The sequence below is a fragment of the Carex rostrata genome, chromosome 35 (genome assembly GCF_964058835.1).
Source record: "Carex rostrata chromosome 35, lpCarRost1.2, whole genome shotgun sequence".
NCBI classification, from domain to species: domain Eukaryota; kingdom Viridiplantae; phylum Streptophyta; class Magnoliopsida; order Poales; family Cyperaceae; genus Carex; species Carex rostrata.
This window is the reverse complement of record NC_135952.1, coordinates 3,517,399-3,539,528: the sequence shown is the minus strand read 5'-3', so window position 1 is coordinate 3,539,528 and position 22,130 is coordinate 3,517,399. Positions and strand designations below refer to the sequence as shown.

The following is a 22,130-nucleotide window of genomic DNA, read 5'->3' as shown; positions in this document are numbered from 1 at the left end:
CAACACCGAGTTGTCCAGTAGGACAGACAGGAGGTACAAAAAGGGCCGGGCTGGTTAGTGGATTACCCAGCAGAGAGCTCGATGCCTGGCAGGCTTTTGGAGCATGACTCTGGCCCAAAAGAAAAAACAAAAAACAAAATGAGAGCCCAAAAATGATAACTTTCCCAATTCATAATTTATATCTATTGAGAATGTCGGCTGTTCAAGTGTAGAGATTTGAAAGTTCAGAATATCAAAAGAATACCTTTTCCCGTCTCCTGAACTCATGGTTCTGAAACTCGGAATTGAAATCGGAATCGGATACTTGACCGTGAAATCAGAATCAAATGAATCGGTCAGAATCGGAAGAATCGGATCGGAAACTCGGATTTTTTTTTACAAAAGCTTGTTTTGTAGTCAAAATATAGGAAAAATTGATAAAAAAAAATAATTTATAAGAAAACTATGTTAAGATAAAATATTACACTCAAATAATCCACTAATTATATAATGTATTACAAATAGAACACACTTTTATTGCCAGAAGCTATGCAGAGCTGGCTGAATCATCTCATCGTTTTCTGTATTAAAATACGAATGAGAATATTGTTGTACAAAGCCAAAAAATAAAAATATTAATGTAGTGTCAAATGAAGAATTACTAACATTCTCATATCCAACATATGAATTGTGTATGCTAAAACATTCTTGATTACTACTTAAATTACTAGCATCCTCACGTCACTTATTCCATCTCTCTTTTTTTTTAAATGTAAAAAAAAATCCTAAGTCCGACAAAAAATTTATTTTTTTATTTCTTCTCTCTTGAACCATCACAATTTACTGGCGATTGATTCCCTGACGGGAATCCTTTGAAGATAACATATTGCTTGTGTATTATATTATTTTAACAATATTTGATAATAAATTAAAATAAAATAAATAAAATAAATAAAAGTAAAAAGTAAAATATAAATCTATAGATATGCTATTAAACATACTTATAGGTTAATAATCAAAATTCAAACAAAATCAGATATTGTTTAATGATGTATCAAGAATCGTTCATTTCAAAAGTCACAAGAGAGGGGCCCACATATCTCTCCTTTACGCGTTGCTCTTACTTCTTCTTCACCCGTTCTCATTTACGCTGCCCCTGCTCCTTTACGCATTGACTGACCCACTCATATCTCTTTCTTCTTTTTCACCCGTTCGCCCTTTCCTCTGCTAGTTACTTAGCAAAACCAAATTGAAAAAAAATAAAATGCAAAATCGGTGAGACAATCAACCCAAAATGTGAGAATCTGTCTGGAATCAGTGTAGACTTGCTTCACTCGGCCGATTCATCACTTTTCAACCAAGATTTTCAAAGAAAACTTGCTCGCCGTGTAAGTTGGTTTAAAACTCGGCTCAACTCAGTATAACTCGACTTGACTTGGCCGGAAAATCGGCCGAGTCAAGCACTGTTCATCCAATTTTTGCTGAGAAACTCGCATAGGCACGAGACTCGGATAAAACTCGACTTGGTCCCGTCCGATTCCGAGTTAACTCGGCCAAGTTGTCTTGAAATCGGCTGTTTTTTCGAACCATGCCTGGACTCCTCTAGGCTCTAGCGATTTGCTACAGAAGATCAAGCAAAGGGGCATATTTGTAAAATATATATTGATATGTTTTTGTTACAATTTCCTATCGTTATATATATTACAAAATATCTAGCTAAGTTACCGTTTTGTTACAGTTTCTACTGTATCTAGTTTCTGTACTTGTGTACACTGTACAGTGCATTGATATTATTGTCTAAAAAAAATTCTAACCGCTTGATCAATGATGAAAGATTGAGATCAAATCCCTTCTAGATCTTTATTCTTTTCAAATACAGTTGCTCTCACTTATGAGTGCGAGTCAGTCTCTCTCATTCCCCTCTTCTCATTTTTCTCTTCCCTTGAAACTTTGACGCAGCTATATGAATATGAATGTACCCAATTAAAAGGAGACCGTATCATCATTCCATTGCCCTCTTCTCTTCGAACTTTGACTGCATCTACTGTGTGCCTCCAGGTCAATTGGCCCCTATCTCGTCAGCTCATGCTCTTTATCTGCCAACAGCTGTCTCGGAAGGCTTAGAATAAACAAGAGCAATTGATTCTACAGTGCTGAGAAGTCGGTAAATAATATGAGTGTACCCAATTTCAAGGTTCGGATCATCATTCCCCACGCAAAAAGAGAAAAAATAAATAGGCAAAGGCTTCTATGGACATAAGGACCTATTTGTAAAATGAACATATTTTTATTTTTAAAGTTTAAAGAGTCAATCCGAACCATTCATCTTGTTCTCCATACTAATATGTGCTTGGAGACCAAATTTTACATTTTTCTGAATTTTTTTACTATTTATTAAGATGGGTACAAAAAATATCAAATTCAGACCATTGAATTTTGTACCCATCTTAATAAATAGTAAAAAAATTCAGAAAAATGTAAAATTTGGTCTCCAAGCACATTAATATGGAGAACAAGATGAACGGTTCGGATCGACTCTTTGAACTTTGAAAATAAAAATATGTTCATTTTACAAATAGGTCCTTATGTCCATAGAAGCATCACTAAAATAAATATCGTATCGGATGCTTGATAAAAAAAATGTTTTAACTTGTACTTTTGACTTGTAATTTCTGATGCTTTAACCTATAATTATAATTACCAATCATAATTCAAAAAAATTATTTCCAATGAAAATCAGAGAGAGACAGAATATGATGAAAAGATGTATTTTATTGCTTTTTTCTGATTTCCTACAAGCTCTCTGTACATGATATTTATAGCCTAATTCTACTAGCCGTTTGGGCTGTTTCCTAAAATACAATTGCTGGATACTTTGCCTATTTACACCCTAATTACATGCTAGGTACCAAGTATAGCTTTGACAGCTGTATCATGGATGCTAGCTGTTATTTGTTCCTATTTACAGTCCATGATGGATATTCTAAAGATATCATTTCTATTTTTCAACACTTCCCCTCAAGTGGGATTCGAATAAATTTATTAAACCCAACTTGCCGAGTATGTTCAGATAGCTAGCCTTGTCAAGTGCCTTGGTGAAAATATCTGCCAATTGCTCTTTACTTCTGACAAATGGAGTTTCTATTTCCCCCGACTGCACTTTTTCTTTGACAAAGTGATAGTCTACCTTTATATGTTTTGTCCTCTCGTGGAAGACTAGATTGGATGCAATATGTCGTCCAGCTTGATTATCACAGTATATTTTCATGGTTCTTTTGTGCTCTATCTTCATATCACTGAGTAACTGCTTAATCCAGATAAGCTCACTTGCGGTGGATGTCATGGCTCGATATTCTACTTCTGCACTTGATCTAGCCACAACATTATGCTTCTTGCTTTTTCAGGTGGCCAAGTTGCTACCTATAAAGGTACAAAAAGCCAGTGGTTGATTTTCTGTCATAGCTTCCGGCCCAATCTGCATCAGAAAAACCAACTACATCATTAGAATTATTTTTTCTCATCCAAATTCCTTGACTTGGAGTGCATTTAAGGTATCTAAGTATCCTATCAATTGCACTCAAGTGACTGGTAGCGGAGCATGCATAAATTGACTTACAACACTAACTGCAAATGTAATATCAGGTCTGCTAACCGTAAGATATATTAGTTTTCCAACAAGTCTTTGATATTGTCTTATATCAGGTAGTAGTTCACCATCTTCTAACCTCAATTTAACATTTGTTTCCATTGGAGTACCAGCTGGCTTAGCTCCTAATTTACCAGTTTCTTTTAACAAGTCAATGACATATTTTCTCAATTGTACCTATTACATGCACCAAATGGATTTATTTTAAGTTCTCAATTTTTTTATGGACATAAATATTGGTTTCATTTAATTAATGATGCCTTCAGTATTCAGATTTTCAGTATATTTCGAATGATGAAAAATATTTACAAGTCTGTAACTGAAAGATATTGTTTTCTTCTAATTTACAAGTATATTTTGTGAGTTAGGGGTGCTATCAAGCTTCTAAATAGCGTTTATAGCGGTGTAGCGGGGAGACAAAAAACAAAAGCTTTAGCGAATAGCGGAGCTATAGCGAAAGCTATTATAAATAGTGTTTTTTTATTTCAAAAATTATATTTTATATTTCTACTAATAGTAAAAAGAGTGATGCTTCTATGGACATAAGGGCCTATTTGTAAAATGAATATATTTTTATTTTCAAAGTTCAAACAGCCGATCCGAACCGTTCATCTTGTTCTCCATATTAATATATCTTTGGAGACCAAATTTTACATTTTTCTGAATTTATTTACTATTTATTAAGATGGGTATAAAAAATATCAAATTCAGACCATTGAATTTTGTACCCATCTTAATAAATAGTAAAAAAAATCAGAAAAATGTAAAATTTGGTCTTCAAGCACATATTAATATGGAGAACAAGATGAACGGTTCGGATCGACTGTTTGAACTTTAAAAATAAAAATATGTTCATTTTACAAATAGGTCCTTATGTCCATAGAAGGCTTTGCCTAGTAAAAATGTCTCATCAAGAAAAAAAAATATCAAATTAATTAAGAAGTTCTAATATTATTCATATTAAACCAATACAAAGTTCAAATTGTCATTCAAAATATCCCTAATTCAAAAACTATCGATATATTTTATATTCAAAATATACCATTACCATATATTAATGCATGATACAAAATTTAATTGATATAGCGGTATAGCCCGCACATGTTCCATTTTATTGATATAGCTTAATAAAGTAAAAAAAAAAAAACCAATCTAGATATTAAGGCCCATTAAAATTGCAAAATCATGTTTTCAGAATTTTTTTTTTGCAAAATCATAACCCATGTAGCATAGCGGACCGCTATTGCCGCTACGCGCTATAGCGGACCGCTATTACCGCTATAGCGGTCGTAGCTTGATTAGCGCAGTTTTAGCTCGTAGATTAGCTTTCTGGGTCCAAAACCGCTATAGCGGCGCTATAGCTAGCTATTTAGAAGCTTGGGTGCTATAGATAATAGCTCTACGATGTCTCATACTCTCATGAATAAGTCGACAAAAGACAAATGCCTTTTCTTGTCTCTTGCTCCGGATGCATCTGTTTCAAAGTCAAAATGAATAGTAAATTAGTACCTTTTCTTGTCTCTTGCTCCGGATGCATCTTTCTCGGTGTCAAAGATAATGATATGCTTGGCTAGTGTATTTACACTCGGGCGGGTACGGGTACGTCTCGGGTACGAGTATACTCGGGTACAAGGGTATACGGGTACGGGTATGACGGGTATAATTTTCAAAAACCATACCCTACCCGTCATATACCCTTACCCGTGTACCCTTGACGGGTAAGGCGGGTACGGATACGGGTAGGGCGGGTACAGGTATTTTTTTTTTTTTTGCTGTCTTTTTTTTGGTTTTTTTGTTGGTTTTTTTTTTTGCTGTTTTTTTTAAAAAACCCGTCCCATCCGGTCGGTCCGGTCCGGTCCGGGTGGGTCCGGCCGGTCGGGTCCGGATGGGATGGCACCGGTTTGGGGGGGAAAAAATCAGATTTTTTGAATTTTGAAATGGGATGAACAGTGGTCGGGTATACGGGTACTCGGGTAGTCGGGTACGGGTAAATTCGGGTAGGGTATGGTCGGGTATTGGTCCAAAATAACGGGTCCGGTCCGGTTTTTGCCCGTACCCGAGTACCCGACCCATACCCGGGCTCGGGCACGGGTACCCCGGGCAGCGGGTACGGGCGGGTATGGTCGGGTATACCCGACCCGGGTTTTATTCAAACTCTATGCTTGGCCCGTCGCTCCAATTTGACAATATCATGATCCTAACAAAAAAAAAATAAATGTAAATCTTCTTCCGTCTGTCAGTGTCTAGTATAGTTATTGGTTTAAAATTGGAAACGGATTGGATAATATTTATTCCACAAATCTATTATTGAATTACTGGATAATGATATGCTTGGCACGTCGTTGTAATTTGACATGATTATCCTAATTAACCAAAAATTTGAAAATTAATTCTTTTATGGATTAAATTTGATCACTAATTCTAAAATTGGAACACATGACCAGTTTTGTGAGCTTAAGAAAACTCAAACTAATAACTTCTTTTATGGATTAAATTTAATCACTTCTAAAATTGGAACACATGAACATTTTTGTGAGTTTAAAAAAACTCAAACTAATAACTTTATTTTCTGTGTGCCGGAGATAACTAATAAGAGTAACGATATGGTACTATACATGGTGAAGAATGGTATGTATTATGGATTAATATTTTCGTATCTAAACAGTTGATCAAAACTGTTTAACAATTTTCACAAGAAATTGTACTTTATAAATCAAATTTTACATTTTTTGTAATTTTTGTAAGTAGGTAGAAAGTCACTTGATCTAAAAAATTTAGACCATTCAAAAGTAATAGTTTTCTACTTATCTAAAAAATAGTAACAAAGTTTCTAAAAAATATAAAATTTAGTCTTAAAAAATTAACCACTCGAGCGTTCAAAATAAAAATATTAATTTGATAGTACTGATTAATTGATTATACTTAGAACCATAGCCTCAATCAACTAATAAAAAATCAGCCACACTTGCTGTACTATTTTGCATGCTCTCATAACCTAGCTTCTGTATGCTAGGTTTTCTTTGTTTAGAGAGTACCAACCCCCTGTCAACACTTGTCACCAAAAAAAGAAGTCATTATAAGTTTGTTAAACGTTCTTTTTAAAGAAAGAATAAAAAATAAGTTCAGGATGATGTAGGGGGTGGATTAAACGGTAAAACAACCGATTAAACGGGAAAAACCGCAAACATGCCTCCGTTAAAAGTATGCATGACGGTTTGGCCACCATCACTGATTAATCGGCTGATTAATCGGCCGTCATGGGCGTTTTTTACAGCACTGGCTAGACCAAGGAATTTTTATTTTTTATAATTTTTCCTCAATTAAATATTCGAGAATTATGGAGTACGTCAGTGCTGAATAACTGCGAGAAATTTCGGAGGCCAAACTTGACTTGGGCCATTTTTCTTAGATATTTAAATATGTCACATCAAAATTTGAAAATTTACCAAAATAACATATATATAGACTTTAGCCGATAGGGCCATAGGGGTGAAAAGAGAGCGGATAGTGATAAAACTATGGCAAATGCTTCTGTGCATACAAGGATCTATTTGTAAAATGAACATATTTTTATTTTCAAAGTTCAAACAGTCGATCTGAACCGTTCAACTTGTTCTCCATATTAATATGTGCTTGGAGACCAAATTTTACATTTTTCTGAATTTTTTTACTATTTATTAAGATGGGTACAAAATTCAATGGTCTGAATTTGATATTTTTTGTACTCATCTTAATAAATAGTAAAAAATTTCAGAAAAATGTAAAATTTGGTCTCCAAGCACATATTAATATGGAGAACAAGATGAACGGTTCGGATCGACTGTTTGAACTTTGAAAATAAAAATATGTTCATTTTACAAATAGGTCCTTGTATGCACAGAAGCATCACTCTAAAACTATATCTACATTTTTTTTTCTTCGAATACAAATACAGAGTGGATATCAGATATATCATATGGATACGGATATGGATCTGAATTAGATTGGATATTTATTAAAAATAATATAAAAATACAAATACAGAGTGGATATCAGATATATCATATGGATACGGATATGGATCTGAATTAGATTGGATATTTATTAAAAATAATATAAAAATATTAAAGTTCATAATATTTTTCTAATTATAATGATAAATAACATAATTTTTTATAATATATATTAAAATATATGGTATATATCTACTATTCAGATACAGATAATTGAAACGTAAAACTATATTAGTATCTTTATCCACACGGGTGCTGATACTAAAACAATGACTTTTTATTTTAACACAACAATTTTAAATTTTCAAAATTTATAGACAATTTTGCCCTCTATATATATTTCCTTTCAAATGTTAATTTTTATCTCCCGTGATTATGCAATCTTTTATCACAAGGGTCAGTTATGAGATACTATATATACTTCATTGTTAGATTTTTATCTAATTTGAAATAATAACAAAAAGGAAAAACCAACACATCAAAGGTTGTATATCAATGATTTTAACTTTCGTTACATATGCATTTCGGTCCTCTTTTGTTTCAAAATATTTAGTTTGTATGAGAAATATAAAAATAAATTTTACTATATGATATATCATTTTTTTGTTTAACAAATTTAACTTGCTTAGTTTATTTTATAGTAATCGCATATACAAATCAATCTAACCACCACTTGAAAAAAAAAGTTGCAATAAAAGAATAAAATTATTAGTGCTAACCAAATATTATGCTTTAATAACATAGAAAGAATAAATTATAATTTATGTTTTTTCAACTCAACAATGAAGCTTAATTTCAAAATAATGTTGAGACTTGAGAGAAGTCGTAGGATGAACTATTTAATACATTAATTTATGAATAGGTAAAAGATTAATTATTTCTAATATTAACACAAGGTTATTAATTTAACGTATTCTTTTATATTATCTTGAAGCATTTATGTTCATATGATATTTTGATATGGTCATATATCTTGTTGTCATATGATTTAATAATTGATTTTATGTCTCAAAAAATCAAGACGGATAATAAATTAATATTGCATAAAAAATATTTAGATTAATTTCTGTCAAAATAAAAATCACATTGAAATACATATTTATTTTGATGAACTAAACATGCGAGCAAAAAAAGATAAACAATTAATTAGAAATTGTGAAAGTAGATAGTAAAGAAGGAGCAAATTGTATAGGGATGGTTAACCAATTAGATAAATATATTTTTATTTATTCATATTAGTGGTTATATGTTATTTATTTTCATAACTTAAACTTACCTCTAAAACATTTTAGTTTCAAAGAATAGAAAATAATAAATTAAAAAATTCATTCTTTATAGATGTAAAAAATATTTTGTTAAACAACTCTGTTAGATAATACTTTTGTGTCAGTACGAAGTGTATTTACAATTAATAGAGTTTTTAGTATTTTTTTTGTTCAATTATGATAATATATATGAATGTAGTTTGTAATCTTTTTTCGAAACTCAACAATGTAAAGTTTTTAAGAAATCACTTCAATAAAAGTGAGAAAAACAAAACAAATTGCGATGCATGAAATGAAGTATTTAATGATATAAATTCAACTAAAGTCACTAAAAAGAAAGTTTATTTTTCTCTATTTTTTTTGCTGCAAAAAATGATTGCTTAAATTTTTGTTATTATACTTCTCAAATTTGAAAAACGAAACATATCATAAAAATTTTACTAGATGTTTAGTTATAGAAATAAAAATAAATAATCAGTGACCTTTATATATTAAAGAAAGCACTATGTTAGGAAAAGATATGATATCTAGAGAGAATTTTAGGTAAGGATAAATTTGTCCATACAAATAAAAGAATATGAAGTTGTTGTCTTAATAAAATAAATTAAAATAAATTATTGTGTCAATATCATCACCCTATATATCCACACAGATGAAGCCAAGTAAATCAAGACCGTGAATCGTGGATCCATCAACTATTATTCCTTCCAAAGAAATTGAATAGACTAAGGAATTTTACTTGACTAAGTAGATCAAGACAGTGAAGCGAGGTAACTAGACTAAGGAATTTTACTTGACTAAGTAGATCAAGACTGAAGCAAGGTAACTAGACTAAGGAATTTTACTTTTTTTTATAATTTTTCTAATAAACCATATAGAGAAAATTCAAACTCTGTTTTCAAGGTATATATAAGGCCCATTCCAACTCTGAAAAAGTACATCACAATTCAGGGAAAAAAGAATCATATAGCCATGCAAAAAATCAGAGATCATAATCTCAGCTATAGTATTTGTCTTACTCACACTTCAATTTTTCATAAACTCTGCAAATATAGTAAAAAACAATCTAGGAACTAGTATACTTGATACCTTCATATACTTCGCCATTTGTTATCTCGAAACCAACCAAATATCTACTAAGAAATGGAGAAGTTTGATGGTAGTTTTATCCCTGGGTTTAATCATACTGATATTTGCAAATCATTTCTATATCAGTCCATGGACATGGCAATTTCTAGGCCGCCTTATCTATGGTATCGACATGGCAGCCATGCAGCATTTTTTCATGATGAGATTTTCACCTGATTGGAGGCGGCGCACGGTTCTATCCACAGCAAGCATAACAGATGTGATTTTGATAATCAATAATCGTAGACATTCCGAACAATTTAATAAAATTTTCACGGTGATCATATCAATTATAGCATTTGTAATACTTACTCTTTTCCATGTAAAGCAAATTTGGGACCGAAGGAGAAAGGTAGCAGCCATTGCATCACTTTTCCTTGCAACCTTGATGTTAGGTATTCTTCTCCGCTTCTACTGGTATAACAAGGAAAACTTATTTCTATCAATTGCTAGCATCATTGGTTGTTTCTCCCTTGTGCCGTGGTTGTGGCTAATGTGTGCGCCAAAAATAAAGGCATGGTGGCAAGTCTACAACGGGCAAGAAACCCAAGACGAGCAATACGATTTCCTCGAGATGGCCGGATTACCCGCTAGGTTCACAATCCAAGATCTTGAAACAGCAACAACAAACTTTCAAGCACCCATAGGTGAAGGTGCTTCTGGTGCAGTGTTCAAGGGGACACTAGAAGATGGCTCTACCATTGCGGTAAAGCGGATCAAATGGCAACCTAGTGGTGAAACAGAATTTAGAACAGAGATGACAATTATCGCAAGTCGGCAACATGTCAATTTAGTGCGCCTTCTGGGGTTTTGCATCTCTCCGAGAGGGGACCGCTACCTTATCTATCCGTTCCACAAAAACGGGTCTCTTGATGCATGGATTTTCTCTGACAGTGGAAAGAGAAGCCATTTAACATGGGCATTAAGGTATCGTATTGCAATTGATGTTGCCAAAGCACTTGCATATCTCCACCATGAATGCCATCATCGGATTTTGCATCTCGATGTCAAACCTGCAAATATTCTCCTCGATGGAGACTTTCGAGCCCTGCTATCAGATTTTGGTATCTCAAAATTAATTGGGAAGGATGAGAGTAGTGTCATGACCAGAGCAAGGGGAACGGTAATTATTAATTATTGATATAATTAATGATTAATTGTTGTATTTTGCTGACTCAAAATGTTTTGTTTAGTTATGATCATTAATTTTACCTCTTTGGTTACATGCCAAAGCTTATTTTTTTAAAACCTAATTTATAGAGAGTTATCCTAGTTTACTTTGTATATTTCTAAAACAACTTACCATATCAACATATTTTGTAAAACAAACAGGTTGGTTACCTAGCTCCTGAGATGCTGGTACCTAATGCTATCTCGACCAAGTCTGACATCTATAGCTACGGAATGGTGCTTTTTGAGCTGGTCGGTGGGCGAAGGAACTTGATATTGGTGATGGATGGAGAGACTCCACAACGACGAAACTCGTATTTCCCAAAAATTGTCAGAGATAAAATGATGCAAGGTGAGTTAATGGAGGTAGTCGACCAGAGCTTGATCAAGAATGAGGAGATAAGAGAAGAAGAAGTTACAATCTTAACTCGACTGGCTCTTTGGTGCATTCAAGAGAACCCAATTCTAAGACCTGGCATGACAGAGGTGGTGGAGATGCTGGAAGGTCACACGCCAGTGCATGTGCCGCCCGAAAGCTCGATGTTTGTGGTTAACTTTTTGGATGGGGATTCGAGTTCCGGTGCTTTTGCCCAAGATAAGGAGGATGAGGCCACTATAATGTCGGCCAATACTTTGTCCATTTCCATTCAATCTGGTAGATAGAAAACAATTTTATGCTAAGCCAAATGGTTCTTTTGAAGATCAGTTTTCTGAACCAAAACACCTATTACTGGTAAAATTAATGGAGTCTATTGATTCAATTAATAGAGTGATTCGGAAAGGGAATAATATAGTTACATGTGCACCATCTGGGTTAGAGCACAACCTTTTTGTGGGGAAAAAGAGAGAAAAAAAAAAAAACTAGTAGAGTCTCATTATTTTTCATAAAAGCAAGTCAGTACCATAGGAGCACATAGTTGCTTGTATATATATGTATAATTGTGTATGTATATGTTTAATTGTGTTTTCGTTAATTTTTCATTTTAATTGAGGATGAAATTTCTCCAAAGAAATCCCTAGAGAGTTATTAAAGAATAACTAAACACCGATAATACTTGTATTGCCAATGGTATATACAGACCTATAATATATATATATTGGAAAAAAAAGAGATTAAAAAGTCCGTTTCACATTAATGAAACAAAGTTAAATTACAAACAGTATGTGAACCAGAGTTATTCTTCCAAAATATAGCACCACAGCTGTGCTAAAAGCATGCATAACAAAACAGATAACCATATAAAAGGTTGTTCAATGTATTACCAAAAGTCGGCAAGGTAAATTAGAACTAAGCCTCTCATTTGAGGGTTAGAGGTATTGTCAGGTTGCCAAATGGGATCTGCTGCAATTATCATCCAGATGTCAGTGCTCGTCTGGCTCCTCTGAGCCGGCTAGTTCGGGTATGTCCAGCTCTCCTTTCTCCTTCCTCCTCTCTTGGTGCCAGAGTGTTGAGTGACATGGCATTTATGGTCCCTAGTAACCAAAGGGCTGCAACATTCTTTACCCGTTTGCTCACATTAATTATCTGTCCAATAAGCAACTAAAGAGATGATCAGTAAAATTATATTTTTAGCAGATTTAGAAGATGCTTGTTTAAAACAAATGTCGAATTGTCGATATCTGACATGTGTCGAACTGTTGCATATAATCCTAACTTTTTCCTAACCAGAACATATTTGCTTTGTTTTGGGGCAATTAAGTAACAAGTCGTTCAGCTTACCAGCCCGTGAGTTAAGCCCATTCGAGTTGTCCATATGAGACTGAAACCGACTGCCCGGCCTGCGAGGAAAGTCCAGCCGAATTCCCGTACAAGACCCTACCGAGCTATTTGCCTATAAATACCTCAAAGTTCACTGAGTTTGGGGATCACAAACTCAGCAATACACGGTACATAAAGGATAGAGTAATGTACCTACCGGATCTGCACTCGGTTTCATCTGAACATGTAATAAATACACAACTAATTCATACAGACTAAATCCTTTCGGTTACGACGTGCTTAGACCTGCTACGCCTTAATCTCTCCGGAGTTGGAACGTATCACAATCTACTCTATGAAATAAACCCACATCCTTGGCTCCTGGGGGGAGCTTGTTTATATCACACTAGGACAGACAGGAGGTACAAAAAGGGCCGGGCTGGTTAGTGGATTACCCAGCAGAGAGCTCGATGCCTGGCGGGCTTTTGGAGCATGACTCTGGCCCAAAAGAAAAAACAAATTAAAAACAAAATGAGAGCCCAAAAATGATAACTTTCCCAATTCATAATTTATATCTATTGAGAATGTCGGCTGTTCCAAGTGTCGAGATTTGAAAGTTCAGAATATCAAAAGAATACCTTTTCCCGTCTCCTGGACTCATGGTTCTAAAACTTGGAATCGGAATCGGATACTTGACCGTGGAATAAGAATTTGATGAATTGGCTAGAATCGGAAGAATCAGATCAGAAACTTAGATTTTTTTTTTGTCAAAATCTTGTTTTGTAGCCAAAATATAGGAAAAATTGATAAAAAAAATAATTCGTAAGAAAACTATGTTAAGATAAAATATTACACTCAAATAATCCACTAATTATATAATGTATTACAAATAGAACACACTTTTATTGCCAGAAGCTATGCCGAGTTGGCTGAATCATCTCATCGTTTTTTGTATTAAAATACGAATGAGAATATTGTTGTACAGAGCCAAAAAATAAAAATATTAATGTAGTGTCAAAAAATATTAATCCCCTCTTCTCATTTTTCTCTTCCCTTGAAACTTTGACGCAGCTATATGAATATGAGTGTACACAATTAAAAGGAGACCGTATCATCATTCCATTCCCCTCTTCTCTTCGAACTTTGACTGCATCTACTGTGTGCCTCCAGGTCAATTGGCCCCTATCTCGTCAGCTCATGCTCTTTATCTGCCAACAGCTGTCTCGGAAGGCTTAGATTAGAATAAACAAGAGCAATTGATTCTACAGTGCTGAGAAGTCGGTAAATAATATGAGTGTACCCAATTTCAAGGTGCGGATCATCATTCCCCACGCAAAAAGGGGCGGATCATAATTACCGTTCCCCTTGCTCTGGTCATGACACTACTTTCATCCTTCCCAATTAATTTTGAGATACCAAAATCCGATAGCAGGGCCCGGAAGTCTCCATCAAGGAGAATATTTGCTGGTTTGACATCGAGATGCAAAATCCGATGATGGCATTCATGGTGGAGATATGCAAGTGCCTTGGCAACATCAATTGCAATGCGATACCTTAATGCCCATGTTAAACGGCTTCTCTTTCCATCGTCAGAGAAAATCCATGCATCAAGAGACCCGTTTTCGTGGAACGGATAGATAAGGTACCGGTCCCCTCTCGGAGAGATGCAAAATCCCAGAAGGCGCACTAAATTGACATGTTGCCGACTTGCGATAATTGTCATCTCTGTTCTAAATTCTGTTTCACCACTAGGCTGCCATTTGATCCACTTTACCGCAATGGTAGAGCCATCTGCTAGTGTCCCCTTGAACACTGCACCAGAAGCACCTTCACCTATGGGTGCTTGAAAGTTTGCTGTTGCTGTTTCAAGTTCTTGGATTGTGAACCTAGCGGGTAATCCGGCCATCTCGAGGAAATCGTATTGCTCGTCTTGGATTGTTTCCTGCTTGTTGTAGACTTGCCACCATGCCTTTATTTTTGGGGCACACATTAGCCACAGCCAAGGCACAAGGGAGAAACAACCAATGATGCTAGCAATTGATACAAATAACTTATCCTTGTCATACCAGTAGATGCGGAGGACAATACCTAACATCAAAGTTGCAAGGAAAAGTGATGCAATGGCCGCTACCTTCCTCCTTCGGTCCCATATTTGCTTTACATGAAAAACAGCGAGTATTACATATACTAAAATTGATACGATCACCGTGAAAATTTTATTAAATTTTCCTGAATCTTGACGATTATTGAATATCAGAACCACATCTATTACGGCTGCTGTGGATAGAACCGCGGTCCTCCAATCATGTGAGAATTTCATCATCAAAAAATGTGCATTGGCTGTCGAGTCGATACCATGGATAAGGCGGGCTACAAATTCCCATTGCCATGGACTGATGTAGAAATGATTTGCAAATATCAGTATAATTAAACCCAGGGATAAAACTACCATCAAAGTTCTCCATTTCTTAGTAGATATTTGGTTGGTTTGGAGATAACAAATGACAAAGTATATCAAGGTATCAAATATACTAGTTCCTAGATTGTTTTTGATAAAATTTGCAGAGGTTAGGTAAAATTGAGCTTGGAGTAAAACTAATACTATAGCTGAGGTTATGATCTCTACTTTTTGCATGGCCATATGATTCTTTTTTCCCTCAATTTTGATGTACTTTTTGAGAGATGGAATGGGCTTTACCTTGAAAACATAGATTATATATATGTAAAACTAGGAACTAAGATACCGTACCTACTTGTTGGGGAGACTTCAATTTTCTCTAAATCGTTTATTACAAAAGGTAATTAATTATACGCTGAAGTCAATGTTATTTTGATAAATTTTTCAAATTTTGATTTGGTAAAATTTTCAAATTTTGATGTGACAAATATAAATAGAGGAGGAATCAAGTTACAACAAGTTACCACAACTATTTTCTACATTTTCAATGTCCAAATCGTTGTCCAAACTGTTAGATGTGATTTCCACAATAAAATGTGTTTCCAAATCAAATTTTACATTTTTTGAAATTTTTGTTTGTATTTATTAGGATGGGTACAAAATTCAATGGTCTGAATTTGACTAGTTTTTGTACCCATCTTAATAAATAGTAAAAAAAATTTCAAAAAATATAAAATTTGGTCTCCAAACACATTTTATTGTAGAGATCACATCTAACGGTTTGAATCGACGATTTGGATTTTGAAAATGTAAAAAATAGTTGTGATAACTTGTTGTAACTTGATCCTTGCTCATATAAATATTCTTAATACTAAAAACAAATGGGTCCAGGTCAAGTTATATCGCTTTCTATTCAATTTATTCTTGATTGACTTCACTACATTCATGTAGAATTGTCATAGATATAGATTTACTTTTCTATTTTTCACTTTGGGACGAAATAATTTAAATAATGATTTAAGTTGTTTCAAATGAGTAAAATAGAGTAAGCAATTTAATTCTCCTTAAATTTAAATAGCAACTATACTTGATTCCAGAGATATATAAAAATGTAAAACAGTACGATCATCTTGTAAAATGCAGTGGAATAAGTTAATTTTTTTTTATATACTATTAGTTTACTTCAGACTTACTCTGTTTATAGAGTCCACTGTCAGCAAAAATTTATTTCTAAATTGCTCTTTTATTTAAACAAATTAATTTAATTTATCCCTTAAACAGTGAAACTAGATGTAAAATAAAATAAGGAAGATAAAACAAGTAACATAATGTATGCCTTTTAAATTGAAGTAGCAATCAAACATCTAAATAAATTAACTAGATTCTACTTGCAATAGAGCTCAGACAAAGTTAAATCTTTGATAAGTCCACTGCGTGGGGAATGATGCGGACACCTTTTAATTGGGTACACTCATATAGTTACAGTGAAAGAATGAAAGTTTCAAGGGAAGAAAAAAATCAGAAGAGGGGAAAATGACAGAGAGCGATTGTGTTGAAAAAAATGAGGATATAGAAGGGATTTTAATCTCAGTCGTTCATCATCAATCAAGCAATTTGGATTAGATAAGAAAGATAACATCTATTTACAAGACTGTATAATACTATAATTCATAAGAGACTTGAGGCGTCCGTGAGGTAATTAAGGTGCTCTTTAGTGTATCCCTCTCTTGTGAGCATGGTCGATCGCTGTATCCTCCAGCTCGAGTAACACATGTTGAAAATAATGAAACAATTTAAGGCTTTAATAAAGAGAATCATCAAATTAAGTGCCCTAACTGTTATGTCATTGAGATCAAATCCCTTCTATATCTTTATTCTTTTCAATACAGTTGCTCTCGCTCATGAGAGCAAGTCGCTCTGTCTCATTCCCCTCTTCTCATTTTTCTCTTCCCTTGGAACTTTCACGCGGCTATATAAGTGTACCCAATTAAAAGGTGACCGTATCATCATTCCCCTCTTCTCATTTTTATCTTCTCTTCGAACTTTGACTGCAACTACTGAATGCCTCCAGGTCAATGCATGCGCCCCTATCTCGTCAGCTCATGCTCTTCCTCTGCCAACAGCTGTCCCGGAAGGCTTAGAATAGAGCACATTATTCTACAGTGCTCGAGAAGTCGGTCAATAATATGAGTGTACCCAATTGCAAGGTGTCCGCATCATTCCCCAAGCAGTAAGGGATGGATTCATAATTTAATAAAAAAATATTATATCGGTTTTAAATATCTAATTGGATTTAAGTCCATTAACTAATTTGATATTTGTAAAAAACATAATGATTTGACTTGTAATTTCTAATACTCTAATTTATAATTCTAATTACCAATCATAATTTAAGAAATTTATTTGGATTTTAATACTAAATTTAGCTCAAATTACAAATTAAACATCCAGAGGGAGGAAAAACAAATTTCAGAGGGGATAAATTCGATTGGAACTGATAAATCGCCACTAAAACTCAAAATCCAGAGGAGACGACTACGGACTGGAACCATGTTAGTCCACCCTGCACGCAGTGGACTTATCAAACATAGGTAATAATAATAATAATAATAATAATAATAATAATAATAATAATAATAGTAATTAATAAAATTATTATTATTATTATAAACAAAAAGCAAAATAATATATAAAACTACTAAAGAATCAAACAAGATATAAAATTTTGGGAAATATTTGTATCATACTAAATAATTATTAACTACTAAATAGAAATTAAGTCTCTCTTAATTTATAAATGCCCACATCTCTAAAGTTGAAATCAGAGTTTCTATTAAAGCTACATTAGCAATTAATTGAAAATAGACTCATTTCTTTTCAGGAGAAAGAAATTTCAACCAATTATTTCACCAATGTGGATGAGTTTATAAATGATTTTTTAATAAGAAACTTTCCTCCATAGTTTTTGAATAAGAAATTCGTACATTCATGAAATCTAAATAAAAACTGTCACTTTATATTATAAACTCTAATAATATCAGAGATGAAGAAGCTCTTAGTTAATTACTGTATTCTAGCCTAAATTATTTAACTTTGTTGGGGAAAATGTGATCTCTACCCAGCAAGCGGGTGTTACTCCAACCAGCTTAGAAAAAAATGTAAGAAATGTATCTTGATTTTTCGGGTATATTTGCAAGTTCGAGTGAGCGTCCTTGGATTGGATGAGCTCTATTGCAGTTGAATCTAGTTAATTGATTTAGATGTAGGTTATAAACATTTGATGGAGATAATTTCACATTTATCCGGGCCGTTAAGCCAATATGTAGCTCATTTATGGGGAGCAGGGGGCTCAAATTGGTTTATTGGTCCCTCAAAACTTATATATATTCAACATTACAGTGTATTTTTTTGGGCCTCTAAACCAACCCCCCCCCCCCCATAAGTGGGTCGCAGATTGGCCCAAATAAATCTGGAGTTCCCCTATTTTGGAGATGTTTTCATTTATATTTTTATGCTATTAATAAAAATTTCGGAATGTGAAAGTCATGCATTATGATACTTGTTTTATGTTATTTTGTTTTACATCTAGTTTCACTGTTGATGTAATAATTTAAATTAATTTGTGTGAAGGAGAAAGCAACTTGGAAATATATTTTTACATGTGACAATGTACCTTACAAGTGAGTAAGTTTGAAGTAAACTAATGGTCTAAAATAGAGGTTTAACTTACATCTTACTTTTATTGTTCTGCATCTTGTTTGACAACTTAAGTGTGGAGTAAGAAAGTTATTCGACGTTGCGCTCTGCAATCAAACATGATTGTTAAATTTAAGAAGGGTTAAATTAAGTCTATTTTACATCCTTATTTAAAATAGCTTAAATCATGACTTAAATTATTATGTTCGAAAAATAAAAGTTAGAAAAATAAATCTATATCTATGACAGTCTTCCATGAATGTAGTCAAGTAAATTGGAAATAAATCTGCTGTTATTTTACAAGAATAACATGAATCTGTTATTCCGATCTTAACCATTCAAATTTTTTTGTGTGAATCAAAAAAAGAAAGTATTTCACATTCAAATTTCACGGAATAACAGTGAATCGTGGATCCACCAACTATTCCTTCCAGAAGAAATTGAATAGAGAGTGAGGTAACTAGATCAAGGAATTTTATTTTTTTTATAATTTTTCCCTCAATTAAATATTCGAGAATTATGGTGGAGTAAGTGCGGAATAACCGTGAGAAATTTCGGAGGCGAAACTTGGGCCCATTTTCTTTAGCATTAAGAATATTTAAATTTGTCACATCAAAATTTGAAAATTTACAAAAATAACATATATAGACTTCAGCGTCTTCTAATATACACAAACATCTCGGGTTTGGGTAAGTTGTAAGCGGGTTTGGCTTTTTCTAATAAACCATTTAGAGAAAATTCAAACTCTCCCTAACAAGTGGGTATGGTATCTTAGTTCCTAGTTTTCCCTATAATATCTGTTTTCAAGGTATAAGTCTCATACTCTCATTCCATCTCAGAAAAAAGTACATCAAAATTGAGGGAAAAAATAATCATACAGCCATGCAACAATTAGAGATCATAATCTCAGCTATAGTAGTTGTCTTACTAGCAGTTCAATTTACCCTAAACTCTGCACATATAATCAAAAACAATCTAGGAACTAGTATACTTGATACCTTGATATACTTTGCCATTTGTTATCTCGAAACCAACCAAATATCTACTAAGAAATGGAGAACTTTGATGGTAGTTTTATCCCTGGGTTTAATCATACTGATATTTGCAAATCATTTCTATATCAGTCCATGGACATGGGCATTTGTAGCCCGCCTTATCAATGGTATCGACGTGGTGACCATGCAGCACTTTTTGATGATGAAATTTTCACATGATTGGAGGCGGCGCACGGTTCTATACACAGCAATCATAACAGATGTGGTTCTGATATTCCATAATCGTTTTGGTTCCGGACAATTTAATCAAATTTTCACGGTGATCGTATCAATTATAGTATATGTAATACTCACTATTTATCATGTAAAGCAAATCTGGGACCGAAGGAGGAAGATAGCAGCCATTGCATCACTTTTCCTTGCAACCTTGATGTTAGGTATTCTTCTCCGCTTCTACTGGTATAACAAGGAAAACTTATTTCTATCAATTGCTAGCATCATTGGTTGTTTCTCCCTTGTGCCATGGTTGTGGCTAATGTGTGCGCCACAAATAAAGGCATGGTGGCAAGTCTACAACAGGAAGGAAACCCAAGACGAGCAATACGATTTCCTCGAGATGGCCGGATTACCCGCTAGGTTCACAATCCAAGATCTTGAAACAGCAACAACAAACTTTCAAGCACCCATAGGTGAAGGTGCTTCTGGTGCAGTGTTCAAGGGGACACTAGCAGATGGTTCTACCATTGCGGTAAAGCGGATCAAATGGCAGCCTAGTGGTGAAACAGAATTTAGAACAGAGATGACAATTATCGCAAGTAGGCAACATGTCAATTTAGTGCGCCTTCTGGGGTTTTGCATCTCTACAAGAGGGGACCGCTACCTTATCTATCCGTTCCATGAAAACGGGTCTCTTGATGCATGGATTTTCAGTGACGATGGAAAGAGAAGCCGTTTAACATGGGCATTAAGGTATCGCATTGCAATTGATGTTGCCAAGGCACTTGCATATCTCCACCATGAATGCCATCATCGGATTTTGCATCTCGATGTCAAACCAGCAAATATTCTTCTCGATAGAGACTTCCGGGCCCTGCTATCAGATTTCGGTATCTCAAAATTAATTGGGAAGGATGAGAGTAGTGTCATGACCAGAGCAAGGGGAACGGTAATTATCAATTATTTATAAAATTAATGATTAATTGTTGTATTTTGGTGACTCAAAATGTTTTGTTTAGTTATGATTATTAATTTATATCTTTGGTTACATGTCAAACCTTATTTTTCTAAAACCAATTTATATCGAGTTATCCCAGTTTACTTTGTATATTTCAAAAACATCTTACAATATGAAACAGGTTGGATACCTAGCTCCTGAGATGCTGGTACCTAATGCTATCTCAACCAAGTCTGACGTCTATAGCTACGGAATGGTGCTTTTTGAGCTGGTCGGTGGGCGAAGGAACTTGATATTGGTGATGGATGGAGAGACTCAACAAAGACGGAACTCGTATTTCCCGAAAATCGTCAGAGAGAAAATGATGCAAGGTGAGTTAATGGAGGTAGTTGACCAGAGCTTGATCAAGAATGAAGAGATAAGAGAAGACGAAGTTACCATCTTAACTCGACTGGCTCTTTGGTGCATTCAAGAGAACCCAATTCTAAGACCTGGCATGACCGAGGTGGTTGAGATGCTGGAAGGTCGCACGCCGGTGCATGTGCCACCCGAAAGCTCAATGTTTGTGGTGAACTTTTTGGATGGGGATTCGAGTTCCGGTGCCTTTGCCCGAGCTAAGGAGGATGAGGCCACTATAATGTCGGCCAATACTTTGTCCATTTCCATTCAATCTGGTAGATAGAAAACAATTATATGCTAAGCCAAATGGTTCTTTTGAAGATCAGTTTTCCGAACCAGAACTCCTATTACAGCTGCACCAGCTTGGTTAGAACACAACCTTTTTGTGGGAAAAAAAAAACCTAGTACGTAGAGTTTCATTATTTTTTTATAAAAGCAAGTCAGTACCATAGGAGCACATATTCGCTTGTATATATATGTATAATTGTATATGTATATGTATATGTATAATTGTGTTTTCGTTTATTTTCATTTTAATTGAGGATGAAATTTCTCCAAAGAAATCCCTACAGAGTTATTCAAGAATAAC

The 22,130-nt window shown here is 34.2% G+C and overlaps 3 protein-coding genes across 3 annotated transcripts; 2 read left to right on the top strand and 1 right to left on the bottom strand.

Moving 5' to 3' along the window:
* The first annotated feature begins 9,937 nt into the window (after positions 1 to 9,937).
* On the top strand, positions 9,938 to 11,941 carry LOC144549552 (putative receptor-like protein kinase At5g20050). The gene is made up of 2 exons (XM_078298320.1): positions 9,938 to 11,133; positions 11,343 to 11,941. Exons 1-2 carry the CDS (start codon positions 10,039 to 10,041, stop codon positions 11,841 to 11,843), a joined length of 1,596 nt encoding a protein of 531 aa, XP_078154446.1. The 5' UTR covers positions 9,938 to 10,038; the 3' UTR covers positions 11,844 to 11,941.
* A 1,923-nt stretch (positions 11,942 to 13,864) lies between these two features.
* LOC144549565 (putative receptor-like protein kinase At5g20050) lies at positions 13,865 to 15,592 on the bottom strand. The gene is made up of 2 exons (XM_078298339.1): positions 14,946 to 15,592; positions 13,865 to 14,848 (listed from the first exon to the last, which is right to left on the bottom strand). The coding sequence occupies exons 1-2, from the start codon at positions 15,027 to 15,029 to the stop codon at positions 14,201 to 14,203; spliced, it is 732 nt and encodes a 243-aa protein (XP_078154465.1). The 5' UTR covers positions 15,030 to 15,592; the 3' UTR covers positions 13,865 to 14,200.
* A 4,217-nt stretch (positions 15,593 to 19,809) lies between these two features.
* Positions 19,810 to 21,914, top strand: LOC144549540 (putative receptor-like protein kinase At5g20050). The gene is made up of 2 exons (XM_078298306.1): positions 19,810 to 21,133; positions 21,324 to 21,914. Exons 1-2 carry the CDS (start codon positions 19,856 to 19,858, stop codon positions 21,822 to 21,824), a joined length of 1,779 nt encoding a protein of 592 aa, XP_078154432.1. The 5' UTR covers positions 19,810 to 19,855; the 3' UTR covers positions 21,825 to 21,914.
* Positions 21,915 to 22,130: the final 216 nt, after the last annotated feature.